This window comes from Myotis brandtii, unplaced genomic scaffold, assembly GCF_000412655.1.
Source record: "Myotis brandtii unplaced genomic scaffold, ASM41265v1 scaffold406, whole genome shotgun sequence".
NCBI classification, from domain to species: domain Eukaryota; kingdom Metazoa; phylum Chordata; class Mammalia; order Chiroptera; family Vespertilionidae; genus Myotis; species Myotis brandtii.
In genome coordinates, this window is record NW_005365599.1 from 521,602 (window position 1) to 547,791 (window position 26,190).

The 26,190-nt window shown below is 41.4% G+C and overlaps 1 protein-coding gene across 1 annotated transcript in view; it reads right to left on the bottom strand.

Moving 5' to 3' along the window:
• The window catches only part of SIDT1 (SID1 transmembrane family, member 1), a 51,982-nt gene extending 38,603 nt beyond the window's left edge, over positions 1 to 13,379 (bottom strand). The window contains exons 1-6 of the mRNA XM_014545380.1: positions 13,195 to 13,379; positions 11,760 to 11,930; positions 7,602 to 7,647; positions 4,095 to 4,196; positions 3,130 to 3,213; positions 1,131 to 1,218 (exon numbers count right to left, since the gene is read on the bottom strand). Coding sequence (XP_014400866.1) covers positions 1,131 to 1,218; positions 3,130 to 3,213; positions 4,095 to 4,196; positions 7,602 to 7,647; positions 11,760 to 11,930; positions 13,195 to 13,379 — 676 coding nt within the window. The remainder of the gene's footprint in view (positions 1 to 1,130; positions 1,219 to 3,129; positions 3,214 to 4,094; positions 4,197 to 7,601; positions 7,648 to 11,759; positions 11,931 to 13,194) is intronic.
• Positions 13,380 to 26,190: the final 12,811 nt, after the last annotated feature.

Consider the following 26,190-nt stretch of genomic DNA (forward strand, 5'->3'; position numbering starts at 1 on the left):
ACAAAGAAACAGAATTTCCGGAGGATGAGGCCCAGAAATCAGGATTTAAAAAAGATTCCCAGGTGATTCTAATGTGCAGCCAAGGTTGAGAACCACTGAACTAGAGGAAAACCTAACTCCTAAACCTTCACATCATCTAATATACCTTCTGGTTAAACATTCAAATTGGATGCAGTTGATAGCACTAATTGAGGCAAATGAGACTTCAGCCTCCCTGCTCAATAAAGAAGACTTGACCCTTTATTTGATACCCACGTGGCTCAACATGCCACAGACATATGAAGAAAACAGCTACGAAAATAGGAAGTCACGGTGTAGTTTGGCTTGTATTTTCTAGCTCGTGAGAACTTGTTTTTTCTTAAATAGTCACCAAAGAGTATGCAGTTTAACAAAGAACATTGGACATTAGCAGAACTCTATAAAGCGATGAAATTAAGAGAGTAAAGAATACAGGAACAGAAATTTCACCTAAACACCAAGGGAACCATGTTACACTCAACAATAAACATCTCTCTGTGTTGATCACATATCACATCAGCTACTGGGGACCTGTGTTTTCCAACAACCTATTCTATTCCCAAGGTAGTTCCTCAGTAACTGGACAACCATTTGCATTATGCCTCAGAGCTCACACAACCTCTGTCATTGTCATTGTCCCACTTTGCTATCTTGCAAGGTATAATTTTTGCAACCAAAATTGAGAACTCAATTTTCCTTGCACATCCTTATGGAAATGATCACTACTGAATAATATAAGTGGCTCCACTACTCTTGGCTACCAAACCAATCTTAGAAAATGGACCTTGGTCTGCTGCATACAAATCAATACTTTCTAGTAGCAAATATTTGTTGAGTGAAGAGCCAACTTCATGTGGTCTGAGAGAGCATAAGATCTTGAAATACACTAAGTGACCTTTTGTAGTATCACTAATACTTTTAGATTTATCATTTTCTTACCTTTATTTTATTCTCAAGTATCTATCAGCTGCCTTATCAAGTCATGGCTGATGGCCCTCACTTACTGGGACTAGAAATGGTCATAAAGGGCCAAAGTGAGCTTTTAACTTCCCTTCCATTCCCCTGGGTCAGGTTTTTACAAGTAGCCAAGTATACTCATCACTCTCTCTTACCCTGGATGAAGAAAGATCCTCCGCAAGCATAATCTTCAGGCTTTATCACAAACACCACGAAGAACTGCTCACCTGGAAAATCCTTCTTCTGCATAAGACATAACAATCTTATGATATGTTCTTATGATAAGATAGGCACCATATAAATAATGCCAATAGCCTATGTTTAATAGTTCATACTTAAATATTTTTTTAAAAATTAATGAGCTTTATTTTAAAATTAACTATATTAGATTTTTATTATTTTAAAATCCTATATAATAAAAGCATAATATGAAAATTGACTGAACGGTGGAACGACCAGTCGCTATGGTGCACACTGACCACCAGGGGGCAAAGGCTTAATGCAGGAGCTGCTCCCTGGTGGTCAGTGTGCTCCCACAGGGGAAGCACCACTCAGCCACAAGCCGGGCTCACAGCTGGTGAGCAGAGCGGTGGTGGCGGGAGCCTCTCCTGCCTCCACTGCAGGTGGGCGGTAAGGAGTGAGGGGTCCCGGACTGCGAGAGCCTAGGATTGTGAGAGGGATGTCAGACTGCCGGCTTAGGCCCCATCCCCGGGGGCATCAGGCCTAAGCCAGCAGGTGACATCCCCCAAGGGGTCCCAGACTGCGAGAGGGTGCAGGCCGGGCTGAGGGACTGCTCCCCTCCAGTGCACAAATCTCATGCACCGGGCCTCTAGTCTAATGATAAATGATTTTCCTAAAAGTCATACAGTCAGCAGTTAAATAAATAGTTTAGTTTAGGGAGGCAAAAACAAGCCAGGAGACCCGAGTTAGTCCTGGCTTTGACTTTCTCTAAGTTTGTTTCTTTGTGTCCCAGTTTTCTTATCCACGAATGAAGCATGGTTGGGAAGATGATCTTTTAAGGTCTATTCTATTTCTACAACTCTGTTTTCTCTTAACATCCCCAAATTTCTGGTATCTCTGAGAAAATGGCCAAAGACAGAATCATGGGCCCAAAAGAGAAGTAACAATTTATTGCCAAACATACAATTACCATTGAAATAAAAATTTGGTTACAAATGTCGAAACTGCTACACAAATATGGTCCATATTCCTTTAAATGTTTTTAAAATTAAATTTCTTGGGGTGACATTGGTTAATAGGACCACACAGGTTTCAGGTGTACATTTCTATGATACATGATCTGTATATTGCATTGTGTGTCTACCACCCAAAGTCAAATCATCTTCTATCACCAATTATTTGTCTTCCTTTATCCCTCTATTACCCCATATTCCTTAAGGCTGTCCATTCTGCCCAGCTGAAGTCCTCTTTTGCTTACTATTATTGATACAAATTCTTCTTCTTCTACATTTAATTGCTTTCAATGGATGAGATAACTTTACCCTAAATTTGCATCACCCATTGAGTAGATTGAAATATTCTGCCTTTACTTTCTAGGTAGCCTGTCAGATATATGTCCCATTGCATTATGGGTTCCCAAGATTCCCCAGGGGGAATGGGGCACCTGGCAGTAGCATTGTTCGACATCGCCCAAGCTTTGATTTCATGCACATTTTCTTTCTTTCCCTTCCTTCCTTCCTTCCTTCCTTCCTTCCTTCCTTCCGCCTGCCCTCCCTCCCTTCCTCCCTTCCTCCCTCCCTCCCTCCCTCCCTCCCTCCCTCCCTTCCTCCCTTCCTTCCTTTCTTTCTTTTTAAAATATACTTTTATTGATTTCAGAGAGGAAGGGAGAGGGAGAGAGAGATAGAAACATCAATGATGAGAGAGAATCATTGATTGGCTGCCTCCTGCACGCCCCACAGGGAGGATCAAGCCTGCAACCTGGGCATGTGCCCTGACCTGGAATCAAGTCGTGACTTCCTGGTTCATAGGTCAATGTTCAACCACTGAGCCACGCTGGCTGGGCTCAATCTTTCTTTTTAAAACCAATTGGAAAGGAAGGAGATCCAAGGCACACAGTGAATGGCATTCCCTTTGAATGCTGCTGCAGTAGGTAAATTGTCATCAATAATAGTGACCACAGAAGTGACGTCTCACCTGTAGTGTGATGGCAGCTTTCTTGGTCATGGACTGATAGACACCATTAAATTCCACATTGTGGTCAAGATCATACACTGGGCACTGTAATGTACATGAGGGGTAAAAAGGGAATCATCACTAACATCATATCATGTTATGCTGCACATACTAGACACACAGAGTGGAGTCCCTTACTAAGCCATAAACCATAGAAGTTTCCCCCAGAACAGTCATGAGACAGTTTTCTAAAACTTGGTGCTTGTCCTCTAAAGTCTAGGTCTCTTTAGATGGAAGAGAAAAGTTGTCCTAAGGTTTCTAATACCTTTTCACTTTTTAACTTAACACCTGATAGAAAGGGCTTAATGTTACAATAAAAATTTTTAAATTACATTTATTGAGGTAACAGTGGTTAATAACGTTGTATAAATCTTAGGTGTACAACATTATAAACTCTATCGTGTACTCTATTGCATGCTCACCATCAAAAGTCTAGTTCTTTCCTTAGCATATATTTGACCCCCTTTACCCAATTTACTCTTTTCCTCACCCTCTTCCTATTCCGTTGTCTGTACCGATGAATTTGTTTTTGTTTAATTAGTTTGTTTGTTACTTTTTTGTTTTTTATTCCATATGTGAGTGAAAGCATACAGTTTTTGTCATTTTAAAAACTTAGAACAAGTGGTAGGTTTCTATTTTTTCTCCTGTAGTCCACAACTTCATCTTCCTTGTACTTTGTCATGACCATCCTTCCCTTCCTCCCCCCGCCCCGCCTCCTTTTTTCCCTTTGTTTATTTTGGTGAGGAGTCAACTATTTTCTGTTGCTCCAAAACAATGTCTGCATACATTGACTGCCCGAGATGCTGTTCTTAATATTTAGCAGTTTTGCAGGAGATACACAGACATATCCTTCACCCTTCTCTCTCATTTATCCTGAGACAATATAATGCTCCACACTAGAAAGTTGACAAGTTATTAAGACTCACCATGATATTCTGGACGGAGACAACAGAACATGGATAAGCCACTTTAGATACAACTTTAATAATAACTGAGTCCACATCTTCAGGAAATTTGTATAGAAAATACTGAGAATAAGAAAAAGATTTGTTAACCTTAAGAAATGTTTACAGTCATGAACTCAAACTATTTTCACATGAGTAGGACCATTTTCTCTATTATTAAGCATAAAGTTTAGATGCACATCTCAGTAAACCTCTATGAATTCAGTCAGCCATTCATCTCACAAGTATTGAGCAACTTCTCTCTTCGGGACTCTGTGCCAGAGATTAGGACTATTTCAGTGAGTAAAAAAAGTAGGCATTTCATACAATATTGCCGGTCAGGGCACATGCCTGGGTTGTGGTTCGATCCCCAGTAGGAGGTGTGCAGGAGGCAGCCGATCAATGTTTCTTTCTCACAGATGTTGCTATCTCTCTATCCCTCTCCCTTCCTCTCAAAGCAATAAAACTATTTTTTTTTAAAGAAGATCTCTCAACCTTTGAATTAGGGATATGTGAGATGTAATATGAGGCAATATTTACTTCCATATGTTCATTTTGAAATATGAGGCTCCACCTTGTAAAGCAGGTAAGCCTGTTCTTCAAGAATCTTAACCAGCTTTCTACAGGCAAGAATTAGCAATAAATCTACCCTTCTCCTAGTTTTTTTGCTAAATAATTCATTTTCTGTCTGGAATGAAGTGGGAGGACATTTAGATTCAAAGACAAAACTTTACATCCAGCCCCTGAAATATATGTTCTCAATTTGGAGCAGGCTAAGATATCTCTAAAAGTATTTAGATTCTGACATATCATCAGAATCAGGAAACATAATAGAAAGAGGTAATACTGTTTACCTAATTAGATTATAAATCCCCTGAAAAAAATTATTAACTCTAACTTTTAAAGATGTTACTAATAATGAAGAAAGGGAACTTCTGCCCAATAATTATAAATATGGTAACTGGTTGGGAAACCTGACATAAAATACGTGCTTAAGGTTTTGAGGGGGCCAACCAAAACAAGCCCATATTTTAGGACTCTAATAAATCTATCACTTTAAAGGCAAGGCAAAATATGTCAAAACTTAATTTTGCATAGCAACATCCTCTTTACTAACCTTATTCTGAAAACCAGAGCAATAAGAATAGAATGTTTATCAATAATCCAAGGCCTTCTCAAGATTAAGGACTGTCATTAACACTGCTATTTGAAAATCTGTTCACACCTTGTAATAGATGGCAATACTCCTAAGAACCCACCTCATTTTGCACTTTCATTTTGGAGCTTGAATCAAATTCATATAATACAGGGCTCTTCCAAAGGTGAATCCTCTAGAATTACCAAGAGGTGTTCTTGGTTCTTAGGGAAACCAACCTTTGTAACTCAAGAGCATAACTACGATTACTGTTAGCAATAATGAGCAACATATATATATATTATAGGAGTTGGTTTTGTGCAAGCGGTAAACAACTACAGAAACCTTAATATTACGTTTTTGATCCTTGCCTTGATAACCTACTTTAAAAAAAATTTTTTTATTGATTTCAAAGAGGAAGGGAGAGGGAGAGAGAGATAGAAACATCAATGATGAGAGAGAATCATTGATTGGCTGCTTCCTGCACGGCCCCTACTGGCGATCCAGCCCGCAACCCTGGCATGTGCCCATGACTGGAATCAAACCTGGGACCCTTCAGTCCTCAGGCCAACACTCTGTCCACTGAGACAAACCAGCTAGGGTGATATCCTACTTTTTATCAGAAATAAGCAAATAACAAGTACGCAAAGCCATGACTGGAATTTAGGCCAAAAATCATCCTCTTGGAGCCTGATTACCTGCCCAGTTTCTGTAACCTGCGTCTGTCTACAAGAATAGAGGCAGACAGTGATGATGAAGGTTGTCTGAGAATGCACAATAGTTTGGGTTAATTTATAGGAATGGAAAATCTTTTCTACAGTGGGAGAGGATATAAAATTCAGGCCAAAATGGGAACAGTTAACAACAAATAAGTCTTTTATAGATCTTGAAGAGTTTTTATTTTGTTTTATCAGTTTGTTCTAAGTACACTTTATTCTAGTTTGGAGTTTATAGACAAACTACTTAGGCTTTAGTATTTACACACCCATTTAAAAGAAAACGAAGCCGTAATGTATAATCATCACTGATTTTCAGTCCACAAACTGAAAGTGCCTTACAGCATTCACTGTATCATATTTACTATAACTCTGAACAGGACTATTAGACTATATTCATTCTGCAAGGTTTTTCCTCCCTTTCTAGCTATCTCCCATAGCACCTATTAACTAGTGCTTTCAAATATTTCATGAATTAACTAGCCAATAAATGTTGAGGGCAGTGGTTTGCGAGCCTGTAGTCCTCTTCCATCACTGGGTGGCAGTAGGTAGGCACTGTGGAGGCTGAGAAATTTATCAAGAAATGTGTGGGAGTCAGCTCATACGGATTTGTGGAGCTGATTGTACACATCTCTCCCCAACTCTGTGTTCAATGACATCACCTTGGCATCTTAAAGTTGACCAGGATGAAGGTATTTATGCCACAGAAATGGGCAAATTCTACAAATCAGGGTTTTTTTCCTCCCTCTAAAAATTAGTTGCTAAATATTTATCATCACACAGTGGTTGTAACAGATTTACAGTAGAGTCCATTTACTGTGTTAATCCCAGTTTTAGTATATACAAGACAAAAATTAAGTAGCCATTCATGACTAAAACTGTATTACAGCCTGCAGAAGATTTACAATAAATATCAGCACATTCAACAAATCTGTTTTAAACTATTGCCTAAACTTTACTTCTTCAGAATCCACGAAAGAAAAAAAAAGAAATGTAGCCAGAAGTGTCACCAGAAAAGCAGTTTAAATAATGAAAATTTTCATGTATTTATTCTATATATGATTATAGTTTAATGGAGAGCACAACACAAATAACTAATTCTTATTATAATTTTTCAGCATCCCTGTACTCTCTTTACGTAGGAGAAACTAATTTATTCCATCCACAACACTGTAGAAATTAAAATCTGTTTTATTTTATTGTATCTTCAGGTGAATTAAGTATTTGTGTATCCATTTAGTGTTGGCCTTCTACTTCTCTGTCCCTCACCCCCATCTTGATTATAAAAGGTCCATGAGGGCAGAAGTTGCATCTTTCCCTTCTTCATCCTGTTCTTCCCACCACCAAGTACAGTCTAACACTGCTTGGTACATAGTAGGTACATAGTAGACCTGCTAAATGAAAATTGAGCCAAGGAATATCTACAAATATCATGCCTCCCATTTCACATCAATTCAGGTGATAAGATTAAATGTTGTGTCCAAAGTTCTAGTGACATGAGTAACATTCCAAAAATACAAATACATCTTAAGCTGTGAAATATGAAGGAGAATACCACTTGCTGACTCCACCTATTACCATAGTAACACTATGGGTAACACTAATAGTAGAATCATAACCTTGACACCCTTCACTTACCTGAGGTTGAGAGGGGCTGGCAGTGAAGTGAAAGGCAACATTTGTCCTGAGAAATGTAAGTGGGAGAAGGGAAAATGAGAGGAAAACATAATAAATTAGCAAGCAAAAGTTATTTATTTAAAAGAAAGCCATCTTAAACCAGATGCAAGGAAAGCCTTATTCTTTGTGAAGGGAAGACTGTTCTCATCAAACTTACAAAGTAAACTGCATGGAAATTTGCTAACTTCAACTCTCAGGAAAGACCAAATTGGGGAGGGAGTCAATTTTATGTCTTTAAATACCCATGAAGTCATACCTATACAAGTACGTACTTTGTTTACTTTTGCCTTTGGATTCTCTTAAGATTTTATAATCAAGCACAGGGTTTAGGTGTTAGAAGTGGGCTGAAAGAGGAAAAGAAGATGGGAGGTTCTTTTCAACAATGAAGATAACACCTCAAAATAATTTTGATGTAACCATGGCAAAAGATCATTTTTGTAAAAAATGTGGTGAATAGCCGAAGCCGGTTTGGCTCAGTGGATAGAGCGTCGGCCTGCGGACTGAAAGGTCCCAGGTTCGATTCCGGTCAAGGGCATGTACCTGGGTTGCGGGCACATCCCCAGTGGGGGATGTGCAGGAGGCAGCTGATCGATGTTTCTCTCTCATCGATGTTTCTAACTATCTCTCTCTCTCCCTTCCTCTCTGTAAAAAATCAATAAAATATATTAAAAAAAAATGTGGTGAATAGATAATGGCCATTGGACAGTCCCTAGGAATAGGAGTATACTCTTCCTGCCCACAAGTATTTCCCCAATTGTCTGCCACACCAGCTGAAATTCTCCTCCAAGATTTTGTCCTCTTTGGGTTAGTCACTGCCTTCAGGATCTCTTTTACTATCTATCTATATAAAAGCCTAAACAACCATCCGACCGTTTGACTGCCTGACCGATAGCTATGATGCTCACTGACCACCGGGGAACAGATGCTCAACGCAGGAGCTGCCAAGCTGTGGTGATTTGGCAACTGCGGTTCTCAGGTGATGCACCCAGAACCAGAGAGGAGGAAGCTTGATTCTGGGGTGCATCACCTGAGAACCGTCCTCTTACAATCCAGACTCCTTGGGGGATGTTGGAGACCTGGTTTTGGCCCGATCCCTGCAGGCCAGGCTGAGGGACCCCACCAGTGCACGAATTCGTGCACTGGGCCTCTAGTTGATTATAAAAGCTTGAGTTATCCCAAAGGCAAAATTGTCTATGACAGTAAATAGCAAATAGCACCAAAATAATATAATGGAGTTATTTTCTCTCCAGGTGATAATGTACTGTGAATTATTGGATTAGGTTCTTTCATTCTTCTGTGAAAGACAGCAATGGTCCAACACAGAGAAAAGGAGAGGCTGAGGAGCATGCAGATAGCACACATTTGTGGCACAGAGTGCTGTCTGGAATGAACGTATGTGAAACAGTCCAAGAGGCTGGAAAACACAAAGACAAGTTTGGTCCTCGATACAGTTTTGCTTTAGCTTTTTATTTGTTGTGGGTTTTGCCTCATCTTTAGCCATGAATATCACTTACACAAACCCACACCACACTCTCAGCGTCCACACCTGGGGAATGGCATGCCCCCAACCCTCCAATGTGGCTTGTATTTCTGGGAATCTGAACCTGAACTTCTGGGAATTTTAACCTGAACTTCTTCTGAGGTCCCTCCCCAGATTCATAGCCTGGTGCTCTCTAAAGAGTCTTTCTCTCCACTCCTAATTTTCCTTTTATAAAAATTAAATAGTGTTAAACAATTGTGTTAAAGATTCCTTTAGAAAGGGCATGCCAAAACATTTAAGTAAGAAATTTATAATTGAAGGTGTTGTTTAAAAGTCATAAAATTTGAGCACTATTTCTAAAGGTAATGACCAACAATTTAGGCTGTTGACAGACTGGGCTCAGAATTTAGCAATGGATGCAATTTTTACATATCCGCACCCAACAGAAATAATCTTCAGTGTTGAGGATTGATTCTGCTGAAGTACAGTTGAGAGCTTGTGGCCTTAAGTCACCTAAAGAGCCCCAAAGTCAGTGTCAAGTCCAGTTGTGTATGTGCTCCTTTGATGCCATGGCCGGCCGGAGTGACAACCCACAGTGCTGTGTGTGCCAGGTAGCGCCCTCTTAGTGTGGGGAGTGCCATCTGCTGTTACCAGGGCAACAATTCTGTTCGTTGCCAGGTCAGGGGAACAAAAAGGACACTGATTTTCTTGGCTAGCAACACACATCATGAAATATCCAGAAGGAACCAGATTCCTTTGGCCAGAAATACGTTTTTATATTCCTCCCTATCACTTGAATTCCAGTTGTAATGGAATGTATGAATACTGATATAAATTTTCTGAGGCCTTATTTCTTGTTATTTATTTTTTCTTTACCAGTACAACACACACAAACATTTAACACATATTGTTTTCTTTAAGATCGTCACATTTAAGTGCTCCCTTTCTTACGGAGTCAACAGTGTGTGCAAAACAAACATTGTGTCTATTACACATGGAAAGTTCTGCTTCCTTCCCCATAGGCTCTGACAGAGGGGGCGAGGTTTGTTTTATCAAGGGTCATTACCCAACAGAACAAAGTCAGTTGCCGACTCAAGTGCACCTTTAATTTTAGAAAGAGAAGTATAAAAACTTCGTCTTATTTGTTTTAAACCCAGGAAATAAATGATTATTCAATAAATGTAAGAAAAACTGAAAACTGACTTAGTTCCCTTGTCTTGGCTAGTTTGAGGAAGAGGGGGAAGAGAAAAGGGACAGGTGGAATCAAGAGAGATGAGCATGCAGATAAGACAGAAGAAGAAGAGGGAGGCTCATGGGGAAGATAAGAGAAATATATACAGGGGAGTAATCAAACATAAGAAAAGGGAAAGGGGGATGGGAAGAAAGGGTAAGTGAGAGAGAAGTAAGGACAAAAGCTAAGTGGTTTTTGAGGTGAGTACCAGAAAGGACTGTGAGATTCAGGGCATATTATCTACTTTATGATAGCAAGCCCCTTTCACAGATCAGAGAAGGCGTTCTAAACCCCTGCTTTGTTGTTGAAGGAAATTATACTCTATTATTCACTTGTACTATGGACTTGAGAATATCACTTTCTCTTATCTGCTTACTGCCATCTGTCAGGAACTCCCTTTGCTTACCCAACCCTCCCCTACCGATGCTCCAGTCCACTGTAACCCTCTACCCCATCGCTCTAGTGTAAGTATAGACTTTGCACATATGCGCTAAATCCTATACTTTCTTCCCTTCTCTGGGACTTTGCTTCTACAAAATCCACTTTTATTTGCCTTTCTACCCTTTGGTTTATAAATATATTCTAGTCTCAACCATTTTCAAAATAAATAACAAACAAAAACAACCCAACAATTTTCCTTCCCTTTCCTTGTATTTCCCTTCTTTGATGTTATTCTATATCAGGGGTCCTCAAACTACGGCCTGCGGGCCACATGCGGCCCGCCGAAAACATTTATCTGGCCCGCCGGGTGTTTTTGCCGCCGCTGCCTGTCCTGCTTAGCAGCCGACTCGTCCCGGCCCGCAGTGCGCATGTGTGGAATGTCTGAGGGACAGTGAACTGGCCCCCTGTTTAAAAAGTTTGAGGACCTCTGTTCTATATCCTCCCTCTCCTTCACAAACCAGCTTCTTAAGAGTGTTTTGCTTGCATCTTTCATTCATTCTATCCTCTTCCCACTGCTATCAGGATCCTTTTCTGCCTTAAAACTATTTTCTAACTATGCACATTCCTAACCTGGGAGGAGAAAAATGGAATAGCAATAAGGATAGAAGAAAATTATTTAAGGTCTTTCTTAAAACAAAAATTCCTTCAGGAGAGTAATACAAAATACCCGGCCACCAGTGACACCTGCTTGGACTGCAGACAGGACAGGGCCCTCACTCGTCCCTGAGAACAGACACCTAGGAGGTGAACCACCCTTCCTCTCTACACCAGTCTCCTACTGCCTCCCTATTGCACAGAGCACATAAGGCCCTGCTGCCCATCTGTGAACAGGAGAGGTCAGAAGGTGCTAAGACAATGTGCCCAGTAGAAAATGTCCTTCTGTAAGGAAGGAAGCTGGGTTGAGCATGCACATGCACAGGAAGAGCAGACAAGTGAACAGAGAACGGCCCCAGGGAGTCCTCCTTACTGTAGCTGGAAGTGCTGGATCCTGGTAACCAGCAGTTTGTACTGGGCGCCTAGGGGTGCCATGGATGCTATATCTACAAATATCAGATGCTCCAGCGGTCCTGTTTCATTGGTTGCTTCTGATGGACATAAGGTGCGGCTCACTTCCTGATAGTTGTAGGTCCTCTGGTATCTGTAGCAGCCAATGGAGGGAAAGATCAGCCAGAAAGAGAGAGAGAGAGAGAGAGAGAGAGAGAGAGAGAGAGAGAGACTCAATGAACAAGCTGGGAAAGAAGTTTATTGCGATTCACTTCTCTCCAAATTTGTTTTCAAGCCCTTATATTTTAAATGTCAGACTGGACCCATTGATAGTGATTTCAGAAGCAGTGTTTTTGGTGTAGGACTCTGTGACATAGTAACAGGGCTGTGAAGTCTGTTTAGTGCTGACCTGTTCACTTAGGCAGTGACTACATTACACTAACCCATCCTCCTAATTCAAAGAGGAAAAATACCACATTGCAAAAAAGAAACTGTCCTGATAAAACAATCAGGCGACTCCATTTTTTTTTTTTATTCTTCAAGCTTTTGCTACATGGAACATAAAGAAAGTCCCAGAGTCCAAATCAGTATTTTAATTCTCAAATTCCTCCGCCTTAAAAATCATTATAACTCATACTCTATGTCCATGTCTGAATGCCTTCTGGGTTTTCACTTATAGTCCTATAGTGCCTTGTGTAGTTTCCCTGTAAAAATATAAATTCCATGAGGGTAGACACTTTGTTGGGATCTTTTCCCCACTGTTGTACTCCAGCACCTATCACCTACTCATGCTCAATACATATTATGGAATGAAGATTGTAGACTCGGTGGGCATTTTGAAGAATGGAAGAAGTGTCACTCATTTAGGTTGACTTCTGGGCCTGCCCCTGTCCTCAATGGATGACCCACTAACCAACCAAGAGCTACAGAACATTTATTTGAATCTGAATAGAATTACAATGGAAAAAGTTCTTCGAGGTGCTACAAATCTGGGCAGAGTTCTCATGTGAACTTCAAAGGGGATGGATATTGAGCAGAGCTGAACATGTAGGGTATGTACCACGACTAGCGTTTGCACTGAGCATGCCTCATATGTCAACATTCCAAATGTCAGATTTCTCATTTCACTAGGGCCGTGGTCAGCAAACTGCGGCTCGCGAGCCACATGCGGCTCTTTGGCCCCTTGAGTGTGGCTCTTCCTAAGCCTTAGGAGTACCCTAATTAAGTTAATAACAATGTACCTACCTATATAGTTTAAGTTTAAAAAATTTGGCTCTCAAAAGAAATTTCAATCGTTGTACTGTTGATATTTGGCTCTGTTGACTAATGAGTTTGCCAACCACTGCAAAGACCAATTAAGATCTGGGCCATTGAAAGGAAGTGATGTCGTGAAGTTGTCTGGGAAAAGACACACTTACAGTCCTTGGAAGAGCAGTGGAACCTGCCAGGACAGCACCTCTTTCTGCTGACGCACCACGACCAGGACCGGGTAGTCAAGGTTCTCGGAAGAGCTGTTCACATGCACCCGCACGGCGCTGACCTGTGAGCAGGGCAGAGAGAGGTGATGCACATCCCCCACGCACAGACACACACGGGCACGCATCATCGCTGCCCCCCGAAGCCCTGAAAAACTTTAACGTTTCACATTTACTTCTGACCATAGATAGTCCAAACGCCTCAGCTGTCTTTCCCTCACTCACATTGTAACTACAGGGGTCTCAACCTTGATTGCAGTTCTTTTTTTTTTTGATTGCAGTTCTTACGTGAATTTCTTTTTTAAAGAACTAATGCCTGGGTCCAACCCCTCAAAATTCTGATTTAAGTGGTCTTGGGTGAAACCAAATTATGGAGCCTTCCCATGGCAGGCTGAGGAGTTAGAACTGGGTTGTCAACGCAAGATTTTGAGTATAAGCCCAGAACAGAAAAAGATGTCCTTTACTTTTTATTTGAATATAAATGCTAAAGACAAATATATATATTTAAAGACTTACAAGAGCCTCAACTGCGGACAAGCTTTATTTTCACTTTGGAAAATCATTCTGTGCTTCAAACCAAATGTTGTTTTGTCCTGTTTTATTAGAGCCTGGCAGATGGCCTGAGCTTCCCCAGCAACAGATACCATAGGGGCTGGGTTTTCTTCTCTTTGTCCTGCTCCAAAGGCATAAATCAATCCCAGACACAAACTGCTTTTTTGTATCAGGGGCTCTGTGGCTCCTTCCGGATACACATGTCAACCCAAGGATTTAACACTGTCATGGCTGTTTTAAAGACAGGAAATTGAAGGATGGCCCTAGACCTAGATGGTTTGGGCATTTTCCTTCAGTTTTTACAATACCGTAGACAACATGGAAGGAGCAAAATAGAAGAAAGGCAAAGTAAAAACGAAAAGATAAAGTTTGATCTTTCACATGAGGTTCCTTCCCCCATCCCTACCATGTATCAAAACCACAGTGTTTTCTTGAAAACTCTTTTATTGGAGAAAATAAAGCAAAATAAGGAAATCCTGCAGTTAAACCTTGACATTCTATCACAAGTTCAATGTGGAAATTGAGAGAAACAGAATAGCATGGATATCATATACTATTTGGTTCTCTTATATTTGTCTCCTGGGTTAAGCCACTTCGATTTTTTCATGTTAAAAGTGCCCTAGAGTAATTTATTAATTGGATAATGCTTGCACATGACTGGAGCATTTTCTTGTGCCTACACTTTTCATGTTTCCATGAAAATTGTGCTGCAGCTGGTAATTGCCAAAACCCATCTCCAGTGCAGGCCTCTTTCCTAAACTCTGGATGTCCACAGGCACCTCAAATGTAACCTGTCAGGAACTGATCTATCACTCCCTCACCCCTAACTTTAATCTCTTCTGAATTCCTTTGCTGGGTGAACGGCCCCATCATGCAGCCTGAAACCTGAGCGTCACCCTCGATTCCCATTTCTTTAGCTTCTCCAATTCTGCGCGTTTCCTTTCATACTGTCCTGTCCAGAACCTCCCCTCCACTCCCAGTGGAGCAGTTCAGTCCTTGAACTATGAGCCTCCCGACAGCACCCTCTCTAGCCTTCTTATTCCCAGGGCTACACTTCCTCAGATGCCAATTTCATCTTGGCATTCTCCTGCCGAAAAAGCCTTCATTGGTTCTGGGAATTTTCAAATGTACCCTAAAGTAACAAGAATAGTATAATAAGTCTTCATTTACTTGTCATCTAACTTTAATAATTATTAACAAACATACCGTTTTGTTTCATTTATACCTCCTATTTGCCCTTCACACCCCTACTGGATTATTTTAAAGTGAATACCAAAGATCGGACCATTTCATCTGTAAATAATTCAATCGTTATCTTTAAGAGATAAAGCTTCCTCTTTTTAGGGTGGGGGGGGGGAGAGGGAGGGGGGCATTTATTTGTTAAAGAAAGCCGCTCACAAAGCAGCAGAACAAATCTGAAGTAACCACATTCTAGATCTTGTTGATTGTACCCTGTGGTGTCTGTCACTGAACAGACTCCTTTATCTCCTGTATTTCCTGTAAACTGGCAGTGAGAACTAGAAGCTGGAGTAAATGCCAATGGCCGAATGTCTTAATCTTTTCCTCGGAGGGAGATTTTGACCACTCCACTGAGGCCTATATTCTGGTTTCATTTTTTTGGAGGAAAAAGTTCAATGGAACCAGATTGAAGGTTTTCTAACACTGTCCTTGAGGAGCTCATGACCTTGTTGGAGAGACAAATGGTATTATGCAGTATGAAAAATGATTTCAATTTTATCTTTTTTCATGTGGCCTTCAGTTAAACCAACACCACTATTAACAAGTCCATCCTTTCTCCCCTGATTTGAATCCCCCAAGGCTCTTATTCATCACTGCCTTCTTCTCTTTCTTTGCCTGCCAACCCCATACGCCCAATTACCTGCTGTTTCTGAAAAGGGCTCTGTCCCCAGTGACTGGCCTTGGGATATCCTCATCCCTAAAGTCCTTTTGTGGGAAGTCTTCCCTCATATTGCCCCATCCTACCAAATAAGTGGGTGTTCTTCTTCCTTTGGGGGAATCCCATATGGACTCTGATTACCTTTGTATGGTATGTTAGTGACATTGTGAAATAAATTTTTAAAAATATATATGGTCTCTGCCCCCAGTTCCTCACACAGAGCTCCTAAAACCCTTATTATTTCCTAAGTGATAAGAGCACTAGGAGCATCTTTTGTTCTAACGTTTGAACATTGACCATGGTTCTTGACAGACCTCCTACATCCCTGGGAATTTCCTGGATGAGAGCAATCTCTTTGGTTCTAAGGAGGAGACTCTTGGGGGAGGGGGGGCCTGGATAGCTTCAGGATGAGAGCTGGTCACTGGAAAGACCAACCAAGCCATGATTAGGAGGTTGGAGCCTGCAGCTCCCTGCCTGTCCTGCAGGAAGAGGAGGGGGCAGGAGATTGAGTCCATGATTGATTATGCCCACCTGATGAAGCTTCCATAAAATTTCCCAAAATACAGGGTTTGGAGAACTCCTGGGCTGGTGAACATATCCACGTGCTCGAGGGTGGCACACCTAACCTCCACAGGGGCAGAGAAGTTCCTGCACCCAGGACCCTTCTGGACCTCACCTATGAATCTCTTTCCTATGGCTGTTCCTGAGTTAGATCCTTTCATAATGAACCAGTAATCTAGTAAATAAGCTGTTTTCTTGAGTTCTTTGAGCTGCCCAAGGTACATGCCCTTGACCGGAATCGAACCTGGGACCTTTCAGTCCGCAGGCTGACGCTCTATCCACTGAGCCAAACTGGTTTCGGCAGACATTGTGAAATAAATTTTTAAAAAATATATATGGTCTCTGCTCCCAGTTCCTCACACAGAGCTCCTAAAACCCTTATTATTTCCTAAGTGATAAGAGCACTAGGAGCATCTTTTGTTCTAACGTTTGAACATTGACCATGGTTCTTGACAGACCTCCTACATCCCTGGGAATTTCCTGGATGAGAGCAATCTCTTTGGTTCTAAGGAGGAGACTCTTGGGGGAGGGGGGGCCTGGATAGCTTCAGGATGAGAGCTGGTCACTGGAAAGACCAACCAAGCCATGATTAGGAGGTTGGAGCCTGCAGCTCCCTGCCTGTCCTGCAGGAAGAGGAGGGGGCAGGAGATTGAGTCCATGATTGATTATGCCCACCTGATGAAGCTTCCATAAAATTTCCCAAAATACAGGGTTTGGAGAACTCCTGGGCTGGTGAACATATCCACGTGCTCGAGGGTGGCACACCTAACCTCCACAGGGGCAGAGAAGTTCCTGCACCCAGGACCCTTCTGGACCTCACCTATGAATCTCTTTCCTATGGCTGTTCCTGAGTTATATCCTTTCATAATGAACCAGTAATCTAGTAAGTAAGCTGTTTTCTTGAGTTCTTTGAGCTGCGTTAGCAAATAATTGGACCTGAGAAAGGGGGTCATGGGAACCTCTGATTTATAGCCAGCTGGTCAGCAGCATCAGTGACAACCTGGACTTGCAATTGACATCCTGAAGTGGGGAATGGGCAGTCTTGTGGGACGGAGTCCTTAACCTGTGAGACGTGTAAGACTCACAGGTAGACTGTGTTAGAACTGAAATGAATTGTAGAACACTTAGCTGTTATCACAGAATTGCTTGATGTGGTGTCAGAAGTGTTGTGAGTGTGAGTTGAAGAGAATAGAAGTGAGTTTTTCCCATAAATAATCCCAATGCATTTTTTCCCCCTGTAGTCAAATTTACTACCTTTTTCTTGGACATTTCTTTCATCGCTTTATGAAACTGAGATATAATTCACACACTACACAACTCACTTTTAAAGTGTACAATTCAGTAGTTTTTAGTATATTCACAGAGCTGTGCAATCTAATTCCACTACTAATTCCAGAATATTTTCATCACCCCAAAAAGAAGCCCTGTGCCCATTAGCATCACTCCTCATTTCCTTCTCTCAATCCCTGGTAACTACTAATTTAATTTCTGTCTCTATGGACTTCCCTATCATGGACAGCTCATATAAACGGAATAATATATATGTCCTTTGGTACCTGTTATTTCACTTAGCACAGTGGTCGGCAAACTGCGGCTCGCGAGCCACACACGGCTCTTTGGCCCCTTGGGTGTGGCTCTTCCACAAAATACCACGTGTGGGCGCGCATGTACAGTGCAATTGAAACTTCGTGGCCCATGCGCAGAAGTCGGTATTTTGTGGAAGAGCCACACTCAAGGGGCCAAAGAGCCGCCGCATGTGGCACACGAGCCGCAGTTTGCCGACCACTGACTTAGCATAATGTTTTCAGAGTTTTTCCATGTTGTAGAATTTATCAATACTTCATTTATTTTTATTGCTAAATAATGTTCCATTGTATCAATATACCACATTTTTGTTTATCGATTCTTCAATTGATGGACATTTTGGTTGTTTCTAACTTTTTGGCTATTAGAACAATGTTGCTATCAACAGTTTTGTGTGAACATATGTCTTCAATTACTTTGAGTATATACCTAGGAGTAGAATTCCTGGATGACATAGTAACACTATGTTTCACTTTTTGAGGAACTGCCAAAATGTTTTCCAAAGAGGTGCATCATCTTATACTCCAGCCATTTACATTCCCAGCAATGTATAAGAGTTCCAAGTTCCCCACATCATTGCCAACACTTGTTATTGCCTGTCTGCTTTATGATAACCATCCTAGTGGGGGGTCAACTGGTATCTCCCTGTGGACCATCTGTGTTTTAACTGCTAGTTTACCTACTTGGCTCTTCTAGGAAGCTGCAGACTTCATCTTTGGCATCTCTAGGGCTGACAGAATGAATTATCTTAGAAGCAGGCTCACTGTTGGGGTTCATAACACAAACAGCCACCAGTGTTATACAGCACATATTTGTAGAGAATACTTTATTCTGGCTTAAATCTACAGCAGTCGGAACTGTGGAAAACCTAAGGAAAGCTGTGAACTAGGCAAGCTTCATCGTTAGCTTGTTTGCTCCCCCCCCGCCCCCGCTTTTTTTTTTTTTTTTTTTTACCTAGAATTCAGCCTCCTCCTTCCTTTTTGGATACTTAGTGCCAGAAGGATATCCCTCAATTTTTTTTTTTCACACTTTACTGGAAGGCAGTGATTCTCAAATTTTAGTGTGCTTTTCAGCATTCGGATCCCTCAAGCTCACCCCCAGCATTTCGGATTTAGCAGATCAAAAACAGAACTTTAAACTCTACATTTTCAATAAGCATGCTGGGGGGTTCTGATGCACATGGATTGGAGCCCACACTCTGGTAAGTTCTGTTTCAAGTTAATCATCGAGTGCAGGTGCCCCATTTTTCAGCAACGCATCCACGTCTGGAAGCTGGTGTCTGGCAGCACTGAATCTGTGCTGGCAGGAGGAGGTCCGCTGGGAGAAGAGCAGAACAGGCATATCGCAGCCATGGTTACCCCAATCTACTGTTCATCTCCACACCCTAATCTTATTCCTGGGGTGACCCTTGTAACCCACTTACTTTTTTATTATTTAATAATGATCTTACTAATTATAATTAAAAACAAACTCAGAGGTACTATTATAATAAATTGCAAATATACATATATTAAAGTAGGAGATAGAAGACACTGGTTAGCTTTTCAAGATAACAGATAATGCACTACCTCCAGAAAAGAATAAAGAGCCCTGTTCAAAATTTGCTTTGCTGCACCAGAAGCTAATGTGCAACCGAGAAAATTGGATTACATCTGTACAATGAAGTAAGCTGTGTAAAGACCAAACTAAATGAAGAACAGGGTATGGACCACGCGTAATGGACCCCGACACCTTGCATCACACCATTCTTCAGAGCCAAGATTTTCCCTTCTGTGGTGTCTTCCTGTTGTCATGACAGCAGACCATTTTTATTACATAGATCTTATTTTCTTCCTATGTTTATTACAAGCACAGAATTGTAGTGCAGCTAAGGGAGAAGAATTATTTAAGTGCTCTCATCTCTGATATTATATAGATCATGATTATGAAAGGTCTTAAGCTTAGAGACTCCCTTTTTAATCTTTGAAAACATGTCAGAAGGGAAAAATTCAGTGGAACCAGTTTTAAGTTTCTCTAACACTGTCCTTGAGGAGCTCATGAGCTAGTCACAGAGACAAATGGTGTTATCGCCGACAGTATAATGTGTTGATAATACAGTAGCAATGTGAGCAGGCACTGAGGGCACATGGAGGCCAAAGTGGCTACCCACGTGGAAGAGTCAGGGGAAACCACACAGAAGCTGGGCAGTCACTTCCCAAGTTAAAGTGAAGTTGGGCACATCCACATAAGTCCTGCCGTCGCCTGCCTGGTGCAGGGGAAAGTGCTCGGGGAGGTCATCTAGTCCACAGGTTCCATTTACAGAAGAGGTGATATGACTTTCCCCAAGATACTCAGCTGTGGAAGACTCATGACTACAACCCAAGCTACTTGGATCACAGCCTCCATGAAACGCTTGGTCAGGTCATGCTATCATCACTGTTTCGACTCCCTGGCTCCACTGAACATCTCTATGGATATGGGCTTCTCCTACCACCCCACTGTGAAATCTTTAAACTTCTACTATCCCACAGTGAAGCTATATGTATAAACTCCATTCATGAAGGGAAGAGACAAACCACAAGAGATGTTATTTCTACATATATAAAAACCAAAATATCAGTACCTTGGATATATAAAGAACCTTTTATGCTCATAAGAAAACAAATAACCAATAGCAACACATGTAAAAGATATAAATAGCAAGGGAGGAGGAGAAAAATGACCAATGAACATGTGAAAAGATGTCTAGCACTTTACATTCATTAGAAAGGTAAAGCCTTAAACATATGACAATACCCTCTTTGTGAGAATGTAGAGAAACAGGAACTCTTGCATATTGCTTTTTTTATTGCATATTGTTTATGAAAATGTTATTTGATACAACCTCCTCAGAGAGCAAGTTGGCAACATCTACCAAAGCTGACAATGAGTTCACATTACGTTCCAGCATTTCTACTCCTAAGTTTATACACAAGAAATTCTCTCTTACGTATGCACAAGGAATCATGAATTAGAATGTTCATTGCAAGCGTTGGTTGCAATAACAAAAGTTGTAAACAACCTACATAGCGACAAAAGTTAGCTAAATAACAGTTGAATGAATAAAAACATTTATTCATACAATAAAATGCTAGTTGGTAGTTAAAAATGAGTGCACTAAAATATGAATCAGTATGGATGACTCAAGAAGATAAATTGAGAGAAAGAGCAGGTTATTGAAGGATACATAATGCATGAATCCATTTATGTAAACTTTGTAAACAAGCAAAACAATATTATATTTTTATGTATACATTTTTAGTAAACTTTGCAACATGGAAATAAACACAAAATTCAAGATAACGCTCTTCAAAAGTTTGAAGGATCTGAGGATTTACCCCACTTGCCACAGTCTCATCAATGCTGATAGAAGAAAAAGACCCCTGGGTTGGAGACAAAGGGCTTTATTACTCTTGTCATAGTAAGTACCATGAGCATCATCATACTTGCAGAAGTTCCTCTTGCCCCCAACTACCATGGAGGTGATGTGAATGGGACCAGTGGATGTCTACATACATGCAGTGGGTTGCACTACAGGAGAGAAACCATGAGCATAGGGAGCCTGTATCTTTTATAATGGGCAGCAAGTCTGTCTCATCTTTGCTCCAGAGACTCTGTCTCTATCTTCTGAAGCTGTATGTTATACTATTATCCTTGAAATGATAGTATAGAAAAAAAATTTCAATGACTTCCTATAAGATATGCAGAAATCAAGGGATCTGTGAAGAATTATCATCCCCAAAAGGTTACTGATTGGGGCCGATCAGGCTGGGCCGGCCAGGAGGAGGGGATGTTGGAGGTTGGTCGGCTGCCCCTGCCCCGACTAGGGTAGGGGGCCGATCAGGGGTGGGGCCTGCTGGGGAGGAGGGGCCACAGGTGGTTGGTGGGTGGGCCCCACCCACTGGTTGAACTCTGGTCGAACTCCCGGTCAGAGACAAGTTGCATATTACCCTTTTATTATATAGGATAGGTTCACAGTCCCAGGTCCCAGGGGTTAGAACTTGATATATTTTGGAGGGATGTAAATCAACCCCTAACATTAGATTTGTAGGATTTTTAAGCAATAAAGTCATTCTCCAAGACTGCCTTTCCCTCACCATCAGCTTATCTCCAACTTGTACCCACATGTCAAGACCCTTCATGCAGAGTGGAGGCTGGCCTGCCGGGAGTGAAGGCAGGCTGTTGTATGAAAACAGCTTCCCTTGAGCAAAGTGTCCTTTCTGTTCTGAATCCCTTTCTTATTAGAGGCTAGAAAGTCCTATTAAATGAAGCATTCCATCCCAAGCTTTTCATAACTAATCCAGGGACTGAGCTGCTACAGTCACAGGTTATTCTTTTATTTAAAACACACACACACACACACACACACACACACACACACACACACACACAAAATCCACCACCACCAGGTAAGCATCAAAATAATTGCTCTAGTTATTGATGTGACTGTTTAAAATTACTTCTAACTGATTCAGCCTTGGAAAATCATCTTTGTAAACTTAGGCTGTAATGAAGAAAGACACGTAGGCCTGGATTTTATTTCTGGCACTCACATCTACTATCTGAGTGACCTTGGAGATATCATTTAACCTTTCTGGGCCTCAGTTTGCTCAACTGTAGAATGGGAACAGTAACACCCAGACTATCCACCTCTGCAGTCTGTGCGTGACAGTGTTTTGTGACCTGCAAAACACCAGGCGAAACAGAAAGCAAAGCTGTCCCACCCAGGCCATGGAGCTGTCCGCTCCCCCACATTCACCAATCAATCAGTATTGACTGTTTGCCATGGATGGAGACACACTTAGAGGCCCAATTGCCCCTAGCAAAGGAAAAGGTTATTCTGTCCATCTCACATAGGATATTAATTTCCTCCCACAACTTGGCTTCCAGCTTTTCTGGAACAGCTCATCCATCTCATTGAAAAGAACAGTTTGCCCTAGCTGGTTTGGCTTAATGGACAGAGTATTGGCCTGTGGACTGAAGGGTCCCAGGTTTGATTCTGGTCAAGGGCATATGCCCAATCAATGATTCTCTTTCATCATTGATGTTTCTCTTTCTCTCTCTCTCTCTCTTCCTTCCTCTCTGAAATCAATAAAAATATATTAAAAAATAAAATAAATGACATTCTTATTTTAAAAAAAGAGCAGTTTACCCCTTGGGAGCTATTTATTCACTATACTTTTAGATTCTCAGCATTTTGTATTCAGAGCGCTTTTCTAAGAAGCATACTTTGCACAAGACTTCATCTTACTAATTTCATTATGACAATACCGAGACACAAATATATTAATATAAGCTTTCCTCTTTGGGTTTATGATCTAGACTTTATATCGAATATTTTAATTCCAATAAAAACATGGGAAATATTGAAGGGAGGTGTAATAATTGGCAGGCCAGGAATACATAACGATATCCAGTCTCAATTCTAGCTACATTAGAATGAACTTTGTTCCTTCAACAAATATTTGACCGCCTCGCCTGTGCCAGGCATTGTTCTGCGTGCAGGAGATGTGTCACAAAGCAGTGTAGACATAGTCACTGCCCTATTGAGGTCACAGGCTTGTACATGGAATGCCAAGTAAACAAGCCATCACATTCACATTCGAGTTCCAGTGGAAGTGAAGGGCATAGGCTCTCAGGAGGAATATTTACCTAAAGGATAAGAAGGAATTAACACACACGCAAAGTGGGACATAGAAGAGAAATATCCAAATAAAGGGAACAGTGTAGTAGTCCTAAGGAAGGAGGGAGAGAGGAGAATAAGGGAGAGAGAGAAGGCTGAGGAAATGTGAAGGATTAGGAGAAAATCAGTCTGTCTGCAGTACAAGGTGCATGAAGGGCCATTATAGTCTTGAAGTCTTACAAGTCACTCTGGGGAGTTTAGTGTTTACTCTAAGGGCAATAGAAAGCCACTGGAAGCTTTTAAGTACCACCACCCCATTGCCATGACCATTCCTGGAAACCCAATGTTGCCTCTGTTGCTGTTGAACAGCAGCTCTCCTGCATCATGGGGTCCCCAGTCAATGCCTCGGGAAAGCAGCTGTGATTGGCAGTGCTGAGACCACACACCCATGCCTGAAGTTGGGGGTGGGGAGAAGATATGAAAACAGACGCCTCTTTGCTTTATAGTAGAAGTGGCTCTACCTCAAGTGGAGACTCATGAAATGGGGAATTCCCCCAAACATAGAGGAATGGGATTCAGATGTTGGGCAGTCAAAATCTGGTCAAGTTTTACTTCACACAGAACCCCTTTACATGTAACACCAAGACTATCCTAACAGAACAAGTGTTCCACGGAACACACTTTGGGAAATGTTGTCTTAGTTTTCATAAGAACTGATGTCCAATCAGGTATGTCCTGAAGACATGTCACTCTGATCTTACCACTCTATACTCATAAAACATATGGGCTGTACAATCCATTTTAGCACTCAATGACATCATATTTTCATGATTTGAAATATTTGTTCATTGTTCCATGTATTTGTTTTGATAAAATCTCCTTCAGGATTGTATCTGTGATATATTCAAAATCAAGCCTGTATTGAACACTTAGTACATACATTCCAAAATCTACTATTTCTTTATGAGAGGAGATAGTCCAGCTAAGTTTGTAGTTTTCTTTTTCAATTTTTTTTTTTATTGACTTCAGAGAGGGAGAGACAGAAACATCAATGATGAGAGAGTATCATTGCTTGGCTGCCTCCTGCACGCCCCCTACTGGGGATCGAGCCCGCAACCCGGGCATGTACCCTTGAGCGGAATCGAACCTGGGACCCTTCAGTCCACAGGCTGACGCTCTATCCACTGAGCCGCCAAACCAGGAGCACTAAGTTTGTAGTTTTCATTGAGTACTAGAAAACACCCCAGGATGTCAGGGAAGCGGCTGCTCTGAATTCTTCAACATTATTTCTACAAATTTTTCTCTCTCTCTCCATTTGTTTTCTTCTTGTGGGACCCACATTATGTAGCTGCCAACACTTCTCTTTAGGCCCTCCCCATTTCTTTTTTGTTGTTGTTTCTTTTCTACATCTTTTTAGGTAGATCTTCAACCTGATTCTCAAGTTCCCTAATCCATTGTTCATGCTAATGTCCAACCGTCTGCTGAGGTCTTTACATAAACAATATTATTTTCAAAATCTGGGATTTCCTATAGTTCATCTCTATAACCGTAACCTGCTTCATTGGAACAATCTCCTTTTATCCATATCTTTCTGAGGACACTCACTTTGCTCATTTTAAAGGCTTCTTCTTTCTATTTATTAATTCTGCTGCATCTTGTAAAGGTCGTTCAGTTTGGCGTCTCTCATGTAAGTTCCTTCTGCAGATCTGTTATTTCTCCTGTGAGTTCCCGGGGCATCAGCTATCTGGGGTAGCACCGAGAAGCCCCGTGGGGAGGGGCTCAATGTGAGGAGAGTTCAGGGTAGCAAGATTAAAATGGAACCCCCTTCAGATAGAGGGCCTCATGTCTTGACACCATCCCCCCTTCCGGCTTCCATTGCAATCTGCTGGCCCCACCTTGTGAAGGGGGCAGTGGGGAAGGAGAGAATGCTTAGAGTCAGCAAGTCAACCCACACAGCAGTTATCCTGCTGCACTCCAGCCGGTCTCCACAGACGTTATCCCACAGAACCCTGATGAGGCAGGGCAGGTGGCATCCACCTAGGCCAGACTTGAAGGAGGCAAAAAAAGTAAAATGAGAAAGCTCTCACCCAACCTAGTTCCTACTCATGACCTCTTAAATTGTGGGCTGCCACTTGACTCTCACTAAGAACTAACCATCTTCTGTCTCTTCAGAGTTTCTGTTTTTCATTGATCCCCCTGTCCCACTGACGTCCCTAAATCTTTAAGCCTCTCCAGGTGTGGTTTCTGGGAGAGAGCAAGACTCTGCTGAGTCTTCTGTGGGTGATTTATTTTCTCCTCTTTATCTTTCCTTCTTCTATCTCCTGCTTATACTATTTCTCCCATGAAGGGGTTGAAGAAGGAAAAAGAATTGTTTTATGGTTTGAGGCAGAGTTCAGGATCCATTCCCTAAACTTTATTTATATGCTGAGTGATTGCTGCAGGGAAGTCTCCTCTAGAGCTATTCTGAGACCTCCTTCATTAACGTTCTGAAGATGGAAAAGCACTAGAAAATTATTGTTATGATTGTTAGAGTTATTATCTGACACTTTGCAGCTATTTATTTCTGGAGTGTTATTTATTGCCAGACTGGTACCATTTATAATTTAAGTGAGTATTTGACAGATATAAATATTACGTTAAGGAAACTGCTTTTTAAATGAGTCAAAACATCTGCAAACATCTTCACCTTCAAACTCTTTAAGAA